The 14,848-nt window shown below is 44.3% G+C and overlaps 1 protein-coding gene across 2 annotated transcripts in view; it reads left to right on the forward strand.

Annotated features, from left to right (window-relative positions):
* Positions 1 to 14,848, forward strand: part of ZC3H7A (zinc finger CCCH-type containing 7A) — a 36,431-nt gene that overhangs the window by 10,428 nt on the left and 11,155 nt on the right. For both annotated transcript variants that reach the window (XM_047087097.1, XM_047087096.1), the window contains exons 2-15: positions 253 to 354; positions 1,463 to 1,502; positions 3,461 to 3,658; positions 5,043 to 5,201; positions 5,445 to 5,525; positions 5,639 to 5,677; positions 6,335 to 6,368; positions 6,860 to 7,143; positions 9,615 to 9,819; positions 10,910 to 10,974; positions 11,540 to 11,726; positions 12,450 to 12,611; positions 14,229 to 14,425; positions 14,701 to 14,801. In XM_047087097.1, the coding sequence (XP_046943053.1) occupies positions 287 to 354; positions 1,463 to 1,502; positions 3,461 to 3,658; positions 5,043 to 5,201; positions 5,445 to 5,525; positions 5,639 to 5,677; positions 6,335 to 6,368; positions 6,860 to 7,143; positions 9,615 to 9,819; positions 10,910 to 10,974; positions 11,540 to 11,726; positions 12,450 to 12,611; positions 14,229 to 14,425; positions 14,701 to 14,801 (1,820 nt within the window). In that variant the 5' untranslated portion in view covers positions 253 to 286. The remainder of the gene's footprint in view (positions 1 to 252; positions 355 to 1,462; positions 1,503 to 3,460; positions 3,659 to 5,042; positions 5,202 to 5,444; positions 5,526 to 5,638; positions 5,678 to 6,334; positions 6,369 to 6,859; positions 7,144 to 9,614; positions 9,820 to 10,909; positions 10,975 to 11,539; positions 11,727 to 12,449; positions 12,612 to 14,228; positions 14,426 to 14,700; positions 14,802 to 14,848) is intronic.

The raw sequence follows: 14,848 nt of genomic DNA on the forward strand, positions 1-14,848 counted from the left end.
TGACTTAGGAGGGAGCAAAGTCCGCATGGCTGTGCAGCCTTAAAGGAAACTGAAAACCAGATGCTTTCGTGTGCTGGGCAGCGGGGACCGTGCCGATGAGCCAGGGTTCCTGGTGTCCAGCAGCCCAGAGTCAAGTCAGCAGAGAGGGACGTGCCCACAGCTGATAGCGTGGCAAGACCGCGGACTGTGGGTGTTTTAGTTGGGGTCCGGAGCTCTGCGCCTCACGTGACTTTGTGCCTCGTTTCTTTCCAGGTCGATCGTTTAGAAAGTGGATGTGCGGGGTAACATGTCCAGTGTGTCCGAGGAGAGAAGAAAAAGGCAGCAGAACATTAAGGAAGGACTGCAGTTTATCCAGTAAGGGCCCGACTCGCGTGTGTTCACGCCACGTATACAACTGGCCCTTGTGCACCGCGGGGTCAGGGGCGCAGACCCTTGCACAGTTGCACATCCACGTGTAACTTTTGACTTCCCAAAACAGGGCTACGAGCAGCCTACGACTGTTGACCGGATGCCTTGCCAATAGCGTAAACAGTCGATGAACACGTTTTGTGCGTTATGCGTATTATTTACCGTATTAAAATAAAGTAAGCTGGAGAAAAGAAAAAGTTAAGAAATTCGTTAGGAAGAGGAAATGCATTTACAGCACCGTCCTAGGTTTATTGAAAAAGATAACGTTGTAAGTGGACCCGCGCAGTTCAAACCCGTGTTGTTCAAGAGTCGACTGTACTTTTTTATATTAGATGAAGAAACCTCTAGTCCTGTTTATAAGTCCTCTTAATCCGGGTCAGAAATTAGATATTTTTGTCTAGCAATATTTTTGGCTCGGGCACATTTGACTTCCTGTCCCTGATTTTTAGAGCTAAAATCCTGTAGCGTCTCGGAAAATATTAGACCCAGAAGGATCAGAACCTAATCCCATCAGAGCGCTTCTGATGACTGAAAAGTGATGAGATCACCACGCACATAGGGCTTTTGTAATCAGACATTTCTCTTAAGAAGCTCAGTCTCTAACCGGCCTCCATGAAGCGGGACAGTGACAAGGCAGCCCAGGCCTTGAGCGGACACGGGCAGGCAGAAGTCCCTCTCTGTTTGTCCTGGGAGGAGACATTCTCCTCTGTACTGCAGCGAATTGAATCAAAAAGTATTAGTGGTTCTGTGCTGTAGAAAAAGTTTTTTTGGTATTTGAAGAATTAGGCCTTCTTTTAGTAGAAGTAGGTTTAGGGAAAAAAGTGTTATACTTAAGAAAATATAAGGGAATAGTTACAGATCCCCCTCCCCACCCCCGCACCATGTTGTGTGTGAATATGGCATATGTGAATAATAGTCGTAAAGGAAGGTAGGTCTTTAAAATGTGCTTTGAACCCGTAGCAAGCTGATAGAACCTTAGCTTTACAATGACGTCTGGATGAAGAAATCCTGATAAGAGTCTGATAATTAAAATTCATTGGTTTCTTTTTCTTAGGTCACCGCTGTCATATCCAGGGACACAGGAACAATATGCGGTAATGATTGGGAACATCTACTTAAAAGCTGTGCAAGTAACTTGTGAACCATAATGAATAGTGGGGGTTGGCAGACTCCAGCTTTGTGGGCCAAATGTGGCCTGTTGTCTGTTTCTGTAAATAAAGTTTTACTGGAATGCAGCCGCACCTATTTGGTGATGTATTTACGATCTGTGGCCGTTTTCACGACATATGGTAGTTGAGACAGAGACCATATGGCCCACATAGCCTAAAGTATTTACTCTCTGGGCACCTACAGAAAGAATTAGTCAATCTCCTCCATATAGAGGACAACATTGCTTTTGGCACATGGGGACAGTTGTCCTCCATTTCCTTTCCTCCCTGAGTGTAGTTTGCCTAAGTTTTCTTCCGAGCCCCGTGAAAATTACTTTTTTTTTAAGTAAAGTTTTTTTTATGTTTATTTTGCAAGAGGAGAGAGAGACAGAATGAAGGAGGGTCAGAGAGGGAGGGAGGGCATCCCGGGCAAGCTCCACACTGTCCGCGCAGAGCCTGATTCGGGGCTTGATCTCACCAGCTGTGAGAGCATGACCTGAGCCGAAATCGGGAGTCAGACGCTTACCCGCTTACCCGACTGAGCCACCCAGGCGCCTCCTTCGAAAATTACTTTTAGCCTCCCTCTCATTTACCGAAGACCAGTTGGACGGAATGTGTTGTGAAGGAGAGAGCCCAGTATCTTCTGTTTTTGTTTAGGAGAAAAGAGGTTCTCATAGGAGCAAAGGATGCCTGGATCCTAGCAGAGAGCAGCTGGAGGTGAAACGAGTTAGAAACCGGGAGAAAGCCCAGTTCACCGGGCCTCGTGTGTGCAGGCTGTCAGTTCGCCTGCGGCTTTTGGTGTCCATGGGTTTTGATGCCTGCCAATGTTCCTCCTTTTTCTCCGCCTCTCCCCCTCCCTCTTCCCTGTTTCCTTCTCTGTCTTCTTCCTTGCCCCTGCCCTCTCTCTCTCCAAACCGATGTAGAATCATAGGGTATTATGGCTGGAAAGCACTGGGAGCGATCCGTTCATTGTACAGTTCATTTTACGTTCCTGACTTTTATAACTGGAACCGGGATCTCGAGAGGTTAAGTGGCCTGTCCCGAGCCACCGCCCTTGTTAAAGGTTGATCTGTCGTCCAGTTTGCTTTACTAATTCTGTCAGCTTAGACACGAATTTCAAAAAATGAGACCCAGAACCTGAGTATTTACCTGATCTCGTGATACGTGTCTGATCTTGACTTGTGAAACATTAGCACAGTGATAGGAAATCATGAAGGAACCTCCAGAACTTTTATACGTACCAAAAGAACCTTGTATACTGTACTTGCTCGGCGAGAAAACGGTTTAACATCCCCTCTCCATGGACCAGTCCTGAGCAGACATTTACCAGAGAGGAAAGACAATGGTCCATAAAAATGTGAGAGATCCTTGTTCATCAGGCACAGGGATAAGAAAGGGTACCGGTTTTCACCTAGAAATTAGTAGGGGTTTTGTGTCTTCCCACACAGGCACACACACGCTGCCCGGCGTTGGTGGGGGTGCTGTGAGCTGGGGACCAGACCGCTGGATGCGTCCACTGTTCTCGCCGCTTCGGAAGGCAGTTTAGAAATACTGGTCCAAGGCCCAAGATGCTCCTTCCTTCAGACCTAGAGTTTCCACTCGTAGGAATTTGTTGTAGGCACAGAGTTGGGGATGTGAACAGGTTTTTACGAGGTGCTTTCGCCGCACTTTTCCTCCTGATGGGAAATTGCATTTTCTCTTGAGAAAGCACGCGAGGTGAAGGCCTCGCTGAGACGGTAGCGAGGTGGCCTGGGTTCCCCGTTTCTTACAGCAGCGCTCACTGCTGCGTCACGTCTAAGACCAGAAGTCTCCAGTACAAAAATTGAAGTTTCCCTATACCCTGTCCTGTTTCGCAAAGGGCTTCAAGTGGTCACTTTCTTTTTTCTTTTCTTTTTTTTTTAAAGGTATATTTACGTGCTCTTGTGAGAAATCTTTTTAATGAAGGAAATGATGTTTATCGGGAACACGATTGGAACAACTCGATAAGCCAGTACACAGAAGCTCTGAATATAGCTGGTTATGCAAAGTCGGAAGAAATTGTCATCCCTAAAGAAATAATTGAAAAACTGCATATAAATCGTATTGCTTGCTATTCTAATATGGTGAGTGGTGATTTTTTTTTTTTTAGAACAGAACAGGGTTTCTAGAGGGAAAAAATGTTTTTGATCACAAAAGTACATTGTAAGTCAGTTTTCTAATTTCAATTAAAAAAAATTATTTTGTGTGGGAGAGAGGGGCAGAGAGCGAGAGAGGGAGAGAGAGAATCCCAATCAAGCTCTGCACTGTCAGCGCTGACTCAGGGCTCGAACTCACGAACCATGAGATCATGGCCTGAGCCGAAATCAAGAGTCGCATGCTTAACCGACTGAGTCACCCAGGTACCCCTCTAATTTCAGTTTTTAAGAGAATCATATTACTGCTTTAAAACATTTTTTAAAAATATGTATTTATTATTTTAAGAGCTAGAGAGATAGAACACGAGCAGGGGAGGGCCAGAGAGAGAGAGAGAGAGACACAGAATCTGAAGCAGGCTCCAGGCTCTGAGCTGTCATTGCAGAGCCCGACGCGGGGCTCGAACCGACAAATCATGACATTCATGACCTGAGCCAAAGACACACATTTAACCAACTGAGCCACCCAGGTGCCCCTCTAACTGCCTGCTTTTAGAGTGGTCTGGAGTTTTGAAAAGCCAGCTTTGGATAAATGTTGAGGAATTTTAAAAATAAAATTTGTTTCTTGGTGACTGGTCCTTGGAGTTGCCACGTGAGTCTGGTTTCTGGGGTGTGTCCGCTTATAACAAAAATCAGCCCAGGAGGACACAGGTCCCAGGTCCATGCATCAGTCAAGTCCCTGTCCCGACAGCGCACTTGGTCAAGAGTGCGTTAGTCCTCTTTGGAGCCCTGTTAGTGCAGCGTGGTGTTTAACCTTGAAGAGATTTAACACGAGCTTTTCACATGTCTGAGCTGAGAAAAGCAATATTTTGGTGCACTTTGAATTGTCACCGTGGACATTCAGTAACATTTAACTGAATTTAAGCAAGGTGCCCGTGTTGTCACCCGATTCTTACTGAGTGAAGGTTCACCGATGGCTCATTTTGTTTTCTCTAATGGACTCTTCTCGGGCTAGCTAGCTGTTTGGGAGTTAACTTCCAGTCGACATTTTAATGATCTCCAGCAAAGGGTAGCTAGTGGAGGAAGCAGGAAGGGAGGGTGCCGCCTGGGGCATCAACCGCGTCTGGAAAGCTTTCCTTCTTGGAGACCTGGGGCCTTTACGGCCTGGATGATGGTTACGTGGGAGTTCATGATATTTGTACTTTTTCCATTTGGGAGTTTCATGATGAAAATATTTTTTTTCAAAGAAGAATAATACCGCTAACAGAGTTTGAAAGGAGGGCCTTAGTCCGGGGTCTTAATTTGTTTGCATCGGCAGGAAGACGTGTGTGCCAGAAGGAGTTGTTGCTGACCTTGTTTGCTCTTTACACCCCAGGGTTTGCACGATAAAGTTTTGGAAGACTGTGACACAGTGCTCAGTTTAAATGCCAGTAACTGCAAAGCTCTGTATCGGAAATCTAAGGCTCTCAGTGACTTAGGAAGATACAGAGAGGCTTACGACTCCGTAGCAAAGTGCTCCTTGGCGGTGCCTCAGGTACGGAATTCATATTTGAGTTCGCTGGTTGACATGGTAACCATTTCGTTGCTTCCTTGTGGAGAAGGGGCGTCTAAAGAGTTCCATTTTCCAGTCCGCGCGGTCCACCCGCTTTATTTGGGATTACGTGCCCACCAAGCAAGTGTCTTCGCAGAATATGAGTTCTAGCTGTTTTGCAATTTGCCTCCACAGTTGGTAAATATAACCCTCCGTTAGTCATATTTTCATTTTTTTTTTTTTCAGGATGAACATGTGATCAAACTAACTCAAGAACTAGCTCAGAAATTGGGATTTAAAATAAGAAAAGCGTATGTTAGGGCTGAGGTAAGCTGGAGTTCTCCCCACGGGGTATTTTCATTTTCTTTGGTTGTAACTTGGTTACAGTTCTGTTTTTCACGTAATTTTTTTTTTTAATTAGCATCTTTGTTTTCTTTCAGCTCGCGTTAAAATCCGTTCCTGGGGACGGGGCTACCAAGGTAAAGTTATTGCTCCTGTAAGACGCGTAACTTTTTGGGAAAAAGGAGCAGATGGCCACGTTAGCAGTTCTGCTCTTAATATTTTTGGTTTGTGTCTATTTTTGAGAGCTTTTTGTTTCTCAGACACATAATTGGCCAGAGCTTCCTGTCCTATAAAAAGAAACAAACAACTCAAGTAGTATCTTGCAACCAGCATTTCCTCAAGTCCAATGGCGCATTTTACAGGACGTTCATAGATGTTAGGTTTTATTAGAAAATTGGCCCGGGGCCAGATATTAATGTTGGGAGCCATTGGGTTGAACACGGGTCCCAAGCGGTTGGTTTTTAAAAGGTAAGTCTTCGTGGAGCTGTTAGGATGCCTCTGTGAGTTGGGGAGTGAGCGGTGGCTAGACGAGGCCCTCCAGAACTTGAACGCTCCTGAACGGCCTTTGGGAAGCACCGTCCACGAGGGCCCAGCGGTCACGCCGCTGGGCCCGCCCTGCTTAACCACGCGTTCCCGAGGTGTGCCCACTCCATTTATCTCTTGGATCTCCATTGGAAGGAAGTAAAATTTCTGCGAGAACTCGCATTGCTGTCTCGGAGTGAGATTTACAGACTGCTCATAGTCTGGAATCCTGACCGTACGCACGATGATCGGTTGTTTGGTTTCATTTCCAGGCTTTGAGCTGTTCTGTGGAAGATATCGAGCCAGGTACGTTTTCTCGTGTCATGTTGGTCTAGAAAGTGGCGGCGTTAGACGCTCTAGATGTGATAGCGTTGTCAAATACGATTACCGTGCGGCCGTTGGTATGAAAGCAAGAATAATTCTGAAAACCACCTTAGCGCTTCTGGACGTGCTGGCAGTGATTGGTAATTCTGCGTGTCAGTAAGCGGTCAGTGAGCGCCCCGGGTGGCTTTACCAGCGTCTCGTAGCTCTGCCCGGCAGGCGCCCGGGCATTTTGAGACACAAGGATAAGTTTTCACAAGCCGCTATGTCTATCCCTGGGTAAAACCAACGACTTCGAGAATTATTTTTATCCTTGTCTCTGACCTGCTTCTGCTACTGTCTCGTCTATTTATTTTTATCATTGCTTTCGTACCCTCACCTGGCTCTTCCCGTTTCTCTCTTATTGGCTCTTGACGCTAGTCTTCGGTGAGTAAGTACACCGAAGATGAGTGGGTACGTTTCGATCCGTGTTACAGATTTGTTAACTCCGAGGCAGGAAGCAGTTCCTGTCGTCTCTGTGCCTGCGTCCAGTTTCTCCCACCAAGTCGGAAGTGAGCTGGCCTCAGTTCCTATCATGCCCTTACCCTCTATGCTGCCCCTGCAAGTGGACGAGAGCCCCCTGTCATCGGCGGTGTTGGCAAACGGAGGAAAGGCCCCCTTCACCATGCCGGAACCTTTTCTGGATGACGGAGATATGGTCCTCGGCGACGAAATAGATGACCTTCTTGATTCGGCACCTGAGGCCAATGAAACTGTTATGGTAAATGTCAGCGTCACTCCTCTCTTCTGCAGCCAGGCTTAATTTTGTAAAAAAAAAAAAAAAATTGCCATACGACCTCCTCGGTATTTTCAGCATTTCCTGTAGGTTAAACTTAGCTTAAAAGGTACTTTTGTCCTTCTCTGGGGGTACCATGCCCGTGTGGTTATTTTTTAAATAAAACAAAACGCCAGTCTAGTAATGAGCCAGTCTTCCTCAACACCTGTTGGAATCACATAGTATGGAAAGGGTAAACTTAAAATTCTGAAAAAGAATAGGCATTTGGTATTTAAAGAAAAATAATTTCTTTATTTTTATTTAAAGAAAAAGAATTTGTTTGTTTGTTTGTTTGTTTTGGATTAAAGGCTTAAAGGATAAATGCCTCAGGGTAACTGTGTAGCCAAGGTCCGGCCATATCTGAAATGCTGCAAAATAAGAATGGGTTTTACGTTTTTAAATGGCTGGAAGGGAGAAAAACAGACCAGTATTTTGTGACGCATGGAAATTATATGAAATTCATATTTCAGTGTCATCAATAAAGTTTTATTGGAACACAGCCACTACCCTTCACTTCTGCATTGTGTGTGGCTGCTTTTGCACTGAAGCAACACAGCTGAGTAGTTGAAACAGACCGCGTGGCTAAAATACTGAATATCTAGTCCTTCACAGGACGAGTTTACTGACCCCTGCCACACAGTATATTAAACTAGCAGCAAGAGCAGCAACACTGTCATGAGGAGGATGGGGAGCAATTCAGGGCTGGTTCCAGCGTGGCTGAGATAGATGATGTCTGTGGGCAGTTAACTGATCCTGTTTGGGTTTGAGTCTTACCACCTCTGTGGTCTTGGGCGGCTTTACCTCACCTCTCAGTACGTCAGTTTCCTCGTCTGTACAATGGCGATCACAGTAGGTAGGACGCATCTTGGAAAGTTGAAGAATTCAACAGATAGCGTGGAACTTGCATCAGTACTTAGAAGGCACAGGGAAACCCTCAGTAAGTTGTCGCTGTGATGGGGGAAGAGAGGGGCAGCATTCCGTGTGTCCTTGTGAGATTGTAAATTCACATCCCCAGAGAGATGGTCCAGCGTTTCTGCCTTCTCCGGCTCCCTTCTCTTGAGGACCTTCCATTTCCCCCTGCCCCTACGCTATTGCTCCTTAATAAAGCCAGTTCTTCTGAGCCTCGTGTGAGGAATCGGAAGGAAATGAAACAATGTAACATTGGGTTTGAGACAATACTGGATGGACATCACACCCTGACCCCCACAGAGTATTCACGTGCATTTATTTGGGATTCTGAAGTTTATTCTAGTCCATTTGCCTTTTTTTTTGCCTCCTAATTTTTTATTCTCAAGTTAGTTAACGTGCAGTGTAGTCTTGCCTTCAGGAGTAGAACCCAGTGATTCATCGCTTATATATGATGCCCAGTGCTGATGCCACTAAGTGCCCTCCTCATTGCCCATCACCCGTTTACCCCATCCCCCCACCCACCTCCCCTCCAGCAACCCGAAGTCTGTCCTCTGTATTTAAGTCTTTTATGGATTGCCTCCCTCTCTGTTTTCATCTTATTTTTCCTTTTTTCCCCTGTGTTCATCTGTTAAATTTCTCAAATTACACATATGAATGAAATCATGATATCTTTCTCTGACTGACATATTTCACTCAGCATAAGACCCTCCAGTTCCGTCCATGTTGTTGCAAATGGCGGGAGTTCATTCTTTCTCATTGCCGAGTAGTATTCCATTGTGTATATAAACCACATCTTCTTTATCCGTTTGTCAGTTGATGGACACTTGGGCTCTTGCCATCATTTGGCTATTGTTGATAGCGCTGCTGTAAACATTGGGGTACATGTGCCCCTTCGAATCAGCATTTTTTTGTAGCCTTTGGCTAAATTTCTAGTAGTGCAAATTGCTGGGTCGTAGGGTAGTTCTATTTTTAAGTTTTGAGGAACCTCTTCACTGTTTACCAGAGCTGCTGCACAGTTCGCATTCCCACCAACAGTGCAAGACGGTTCATTTCCTGAGACCTTGATCCTTTTTTGAAAGTGGGCTTGGAAAGAAAGAAGCTCCATAGCCTAGATTCTTCTTCTTTTTTGTTTTATTTTGTTTTTAACATTTATTTATTTTTGAGAGACAAAGTGAGATAGAGCACACGCAGGGGAGGGGCAGAGAGAGAGGGAGAGACAGAATCCGAAGCAGGCTCCAGGCTCTGAGCTGGCAGCACAGAGTCCGACGTGGGGCTCGAACCCACAGACTGTGAGATCGTGACCTGAGCCAAAGTCGCAGGCTTAACCGACTGAGCCACCTAGGCGCCCCCGTAGCCTAGATTCTTCTCTTGAGTCTTGATACTGATTTCAGCTTTGTTGCGTAATTACCCAGTGCAATAATTTGTTTCTGTATGCTGATGTTCAAAGCAGGTTGGCCCACTTGTAATCAAGTTTCCTGGGGTTTAACAAAATCTTTTTTCTTTTTTAGCCGTCAGCTTTAGTCCGAGGAGCCCTTCCCGCAGCCAGTGTCCCCCCTAGCATGCCTTTCTCGGCATCTCTGTTGGGCACCTTGCCCATTGGTGCGAGGTATGCCCCTCCGCCCTCCTTCTCAGAACTGTATCCACCTTTGACCTCATCCTTGGAAGATTTCTGCTCTTCTTTGAGTTCATTTTCAATGAGTGATTCCAAGCGAGGTAAGAATCGAGCCGCTTGTGTAAATAACCGCAGTTCGTTTTCTAAAGAAGGCAGTCTGTTTGGCAATTACGTAACTCACTTTAGGTAGTTGGTGCTTGAGTTACTTTCGTTGTAGCTGTAAAAATGAAAACTAAATCTGCAGTTTTAATTCGCCTGGGTGTAACCGTGCCATTCAGGAGATGAAGGAGCAGGGGAATACACAGGAATGTATGTGGTACTTATTTTGGTGTTTTGAGTTTTTAAACAAGATAGTTTGCTAAGCCGGGTGTCTATTGTTTTGGGGGACAAAATGGCTTTTAATGTTTTCTCCAAGAAAGGCGTACCCCATCCTCACGGGTCTTAAAGGCAGGCTATCCTTGTAAAATTCTGAACGAAGCAAATAGTTAAAAGACTAATTTAAGGCGGAATTATTCAGAGTTAAACGCATAGAATTAGATCTGTCTGCTTTAGGCTTCATCCCCAGAGGGCCCCAAACTGTGCGTGGGCCTTAGTTTTGCAAGAGATTGCTGAGTTTTTGGTCTGGCCCCTGCCTCTGTAATTCTTTAGTATCTGCTTTCAACAACATTGATCAAAATCTTCCAATTTTCCCAAGGTATTATTAGGTGGTTAAAGGGAGAAAAATCAGAACGATTGATTTAAAGACTGACACCTGAAAAAACTAAAATTTGTGGGAAGCAGAGGGCAGAGAGAAGGTAATCGAGGGGCAGCCTGAGAAAAAGAAAGTCACTGCACCTTACTAATTTTCCTTATGTTGTGGTGAATTCCTGCTTTGTAGTTTGAGGAGGCTGTTTTTCCCATTTCGGACAGGAGTTATTTTCTTGGTCTTTTTAACAGCCCCACTCGGCAGGCCCTCCTTCAGCCAATGTCTCCGAAAACAGTTTGCCTGAGGGTTATGTATGCCCCTGGAAATTTCCAGAGGGAAGGAGACCATCCACTGCCCTCTGCGAGTGTCCTTGATGAGCAAGAAAGCTCCTTGGAAGCGGGAGCGGGAGGGAAAGTAACACGGGGGAAGCGTAGTCAGCCACTGAGCCCTGATGTTGTTGTGACATGATTAGAATGAGGTCTGTTGAAGTGTTTTTATTATTTTAGATGTGCCCACCTCAACTTCTAGAGAGGGAACAGCGCTTAGCGGCAGTAATTCCTCCCTTTTACTTGTAAGTGCCACTTCCTCTTTTGTAAATAACGTCGCTTAAATTGAACGTAGGTCTTTTACTTAAGTAACGGAATTACCCGAATGGACGTGATGGTCTCCCTTACATCTCGCGTGTGCCGGGGGAAATGGTGGTGAGACAGGACCCTCGAGCAGCAGCCAGGGACGAACGCCGCGTGCGTAAGACCGCGCCTGTCACGGCACAGTCCTCGCGGTGGCACGGGGCGCAAGAGGCTTTAGCACCGCAGAACCCACGCGGGCAAGATGAGATCAGGGCATAGGAAGAGTGTGTGCCGTAGGAGCAGAACGATGACCTGTTACTTCTGTCAACTCGCGAGAAGCCAGGAAGGTGGGGGAGGGGCCCAGAGACCCAAAGAGTGGAAAACCCAGAAAGAACCAGCTTTTCCATAGAAGCACAGCAACGGCAGACTAGTACCGATTTCAGTACGTGAAGAAATGTCTTGTTTGTCACAAATTTGTTTCCTTCTTTAGTGAGAGTGCAATATTTGTTGGCTGTTTTTTTTTTTTTTTGGTTTTTTTTTTTTTTTTTTTTTTTTTCCTTCTTGCAGATGAATGGACCAGGCAACTTGTTTGCTTCTGAGAGTTTCCTGGGAATTTCAAGCCACCCTAGAAATGACTTTGGAAACTTCTTTGGAAGCACAGTTACTAAACCACCTTCATCCGTGACCCCAAGACACCCCCTTGAAGGAACCCATGAACTGAGACAAGCTTGTCAGATGTGTTTTGTAAAATCAGGTCAGGACCAAACAGGGGAGCTTAGTCGATAGTCTGAGATAGTAAGCTAGTCGATAGTCTGAGATTCCTGATTCATAAATACGCGTGGAGAATACCAGCTACTGTGGTTTTTCCGTCCCTGTTTGAGTTCTGGATAGGATAAGTCTGTTCTTATTTGATATAATTTCATTTATACAATCATATGGATTAGAATACCTTACCTGATGATGAAGTCTTCCTGAAATTTTTTATGAAATTCTTTACTTTTCTATATATATATTCAAAAATGTGATCATTTTCAAATAAAGCAAGAACTAGAAAAAAAGCATTTTAAGACCAGTGTTTATAAAGGTAAAGTCTTTTCTGCTGGTTTGTTTCATACCTTTACCCCCAAGTCAGGTGATATAAACACAACTTACCCTAAACCAAAGCCTAAATTCATTTTCTTTCTTAGTTATATATATTTCAGGGTGTTTTTTCCCTTTAGAAGCCATCAGAATTCCTGTCCTCATAGTTAAATAAGTATGTTTTCAGGGCACTGGTGTTGAATAAAACTTCGTGTTCTCTGACAAATAGCATATAAAAGGCACAAATTACTTCGGTAGCTTATTTACATTTGGGGGTTATAAAAATAGGGTTTTTGTGGGAATTTAATAATCAATATCCGTGTGCTTGTAAATGTGCCTGTAAAATGAAATGTCGCTCTTTGTGCCTATGAGCAATCCTTTTTTACATCTTTTTCAGGCCCTAAGTTAATGGATTTCACTTACCATGCTAATATAGATCATAAATGTAAGAAAGATATTTTAATTGGTAGAATAAAGAATGTTGAAGATAAATCATGGAAAAAAATACGCCCAAGACCAACAAAAACAAATTATGAAGGACCTTATTATATATGTAAAGGTATGTACTATAATTACTTAATTGGTGTGCATGACATAAGTGATAAATGATTTATTACATTTATTATAATGGTCCCAGTATTACTGTTATTAAAAACGTGTAGGTAGAGTTAATTTTTTTTTTTTAATGTCTGTTTTTGAGAGAGAGAGAGCGAGTGGAGGAGGGGCAGAGAGAGAGAGGGAGACACAGAATCCGAAACAGGCTCTAGGCTCTGAGCTGTCAGTACAGAGCCCGATGTGGGGCTTGAACTCACAAACTGTGAGATCATGCCGTGAGCTAAAGTCACACGCTTAACCAACTGAGCCACTCAGGTGCCCCTAAAAATGTGTAGGTAGAATTAAAAGTTCCTTGGATTGAGACATTTGTATCTTTTATATTATTTTTACCTTTGTTTTTAACTTCTTTCAGTGCTTGTGTCTGTGTGTGTGTGTGTGTGTGTGTGTGTGTGTGTGTGTGTGGACTTTTTAATGTTTATTTATTTTTGAGAGAGAGACAGCATGATCATGGGAGGGTCAGAGAGAGAGGGAGACACAGAATCTGAAGCAGGCTCCAGCCTCTGAGCTGTCAGCACAGAGCCCGACGTGGGGCCCGAACTCACGAACCATGAGATCATGACCTGAGCCGAAGTCAGAGGCTTAACCGACTGAGCCAACCAGGCACCCCAGTGCCTGTGTGTATAGACGGTTATGGAAACCGGGCTTTGGCCGATTTTAAACAGGTTTTAAACAGAAAACCGTCTTATACTTTAGGTTCCCTGGCTGAGTCTAAACAGAATCAGAATACTGAACTGAGGCTTTGAAAATGTTCTTTTAAGTTGCTTTTGAGAGAACTTTATGTATTCAATTTTTTTTTTTTAATTTTAATCTTTATTTATTTTTGAGAGAGACAGAGACAGAGCACAAGCAGGGGAGGAACAGAAAGAGAGGGAGATACAGAATCTGAAGCAGGCTCCAGGCTCTGAGCTGTCAGCACAGAGCCTGACGTGGGGCTCGAACCCACAAACTGTGAGATCATGACCTAAGCCGAAGTCAGATGCTTAACTGACTGAGCCACCCAGGCGCCCCTGTATTCATTTTTGTCAGATTGCTTCATCTGAATGTGCTTTGAATGTCTCTTAAGTGATTTTTTAAACTTAGGTGGAGTATGTGAGAGCCTTTTCCCCATCAAAAATAAAAATAATCCAGACCCGTGGTGCTATTGTTCTAGAGTGAGTTCCATCCCTGCATAGTAAAATGTGTATCATTGCTTGAAGCTATCCGTGAGGTATAGAGGTTCAGCTGATGCCCTAAAAATGTTTCATAAGCATTGGCTTTGAAGAAACAACGGCTAGGAGCCCCTGGGTGTGTCAGTCGGTTAAGCGTCCGACTTGGGCTCAGGTGATGATCTCACGGTTCGTGTGTTTGAGCCCCGCATCGTTCTCTCTACTGTCAGCACAGAGCCTCCTTTGGATCCTCTGTCTCCCTCTCTCTCTGCCCCTCCCCGGCTTGAGCACTTGCTGTTTTTCTCTGTCTCTCAAAAAGAAAGAAAACACTAAAAAAAAATCAAAAACCAAAAAAACCAAAAAAACCCAAACCAATGGCTGTGTTTTAAATGTCTTTTGATGGTCTGTCTTTCTAGATGTTGCTGCTGAGGAGGAATGTAGATATTCAGGCCACTGCACATTTGCTTATTGCCAAGAAGAGATAGATATCTGGACACTGGAGCGGAAAGGGGCGTTCAGCAGAGAGGCTTTCTTTGGTGGCAATGGAAAGATCAACCTCACTGTATTCAAACTTCTCCAAGAGCATCTTGGAGAGTTTATATTCCTCTGTGAGGTACTATCTCCAAACCTTATTTTCTGACGTAAAATTGGTGATCGTTCCTGACTTGCAAGCCCAGAAATATAAAACACTTAGCACACGTCCTGCTACATGGTGAGCGTTCACTCAGCCAATAGTCGCACCTCCCAGTATCCAAGAGAATGCAAAAACTTCCTATGAGACATTAGTTGGCATCAGTTTGTAATGTATAAGTATGTGCATAAGTATGGTACAAAAGTTCTAATTTGTGTGATGTTGTTGTGGTAATTCTTCTTCTCTGTCTGTTCCAGAAATGTTTTGATCATAAGCCTAGAATGATAAGTAAAAGAAATAAAGATAATTCTACTTCTTGTTCTCACCCGGTTACAAAGCATGAGTTTGAAGACAATAAGTATGTTGGTAGTTTCTAATTTTTCTAGTGACGCAATAGATTCTGTC

Source organism: Lynx rufus, unplaced genomic scaffold, assembly GCF_022079265.1.
Source record: "Lynx rufus isolate CCGP_SWC_20201006 ecotype Redwood Valley unplaced genomic scaffold, mLynRuf1.p SCAF_23, whole genome shotgun sequence".
Classification (NCBI taxonomy): Eukaryota; Metazoa; Chordata; class Mammalia; order Carnivora; family Felidae; genus Lynx; species Lynx rufus.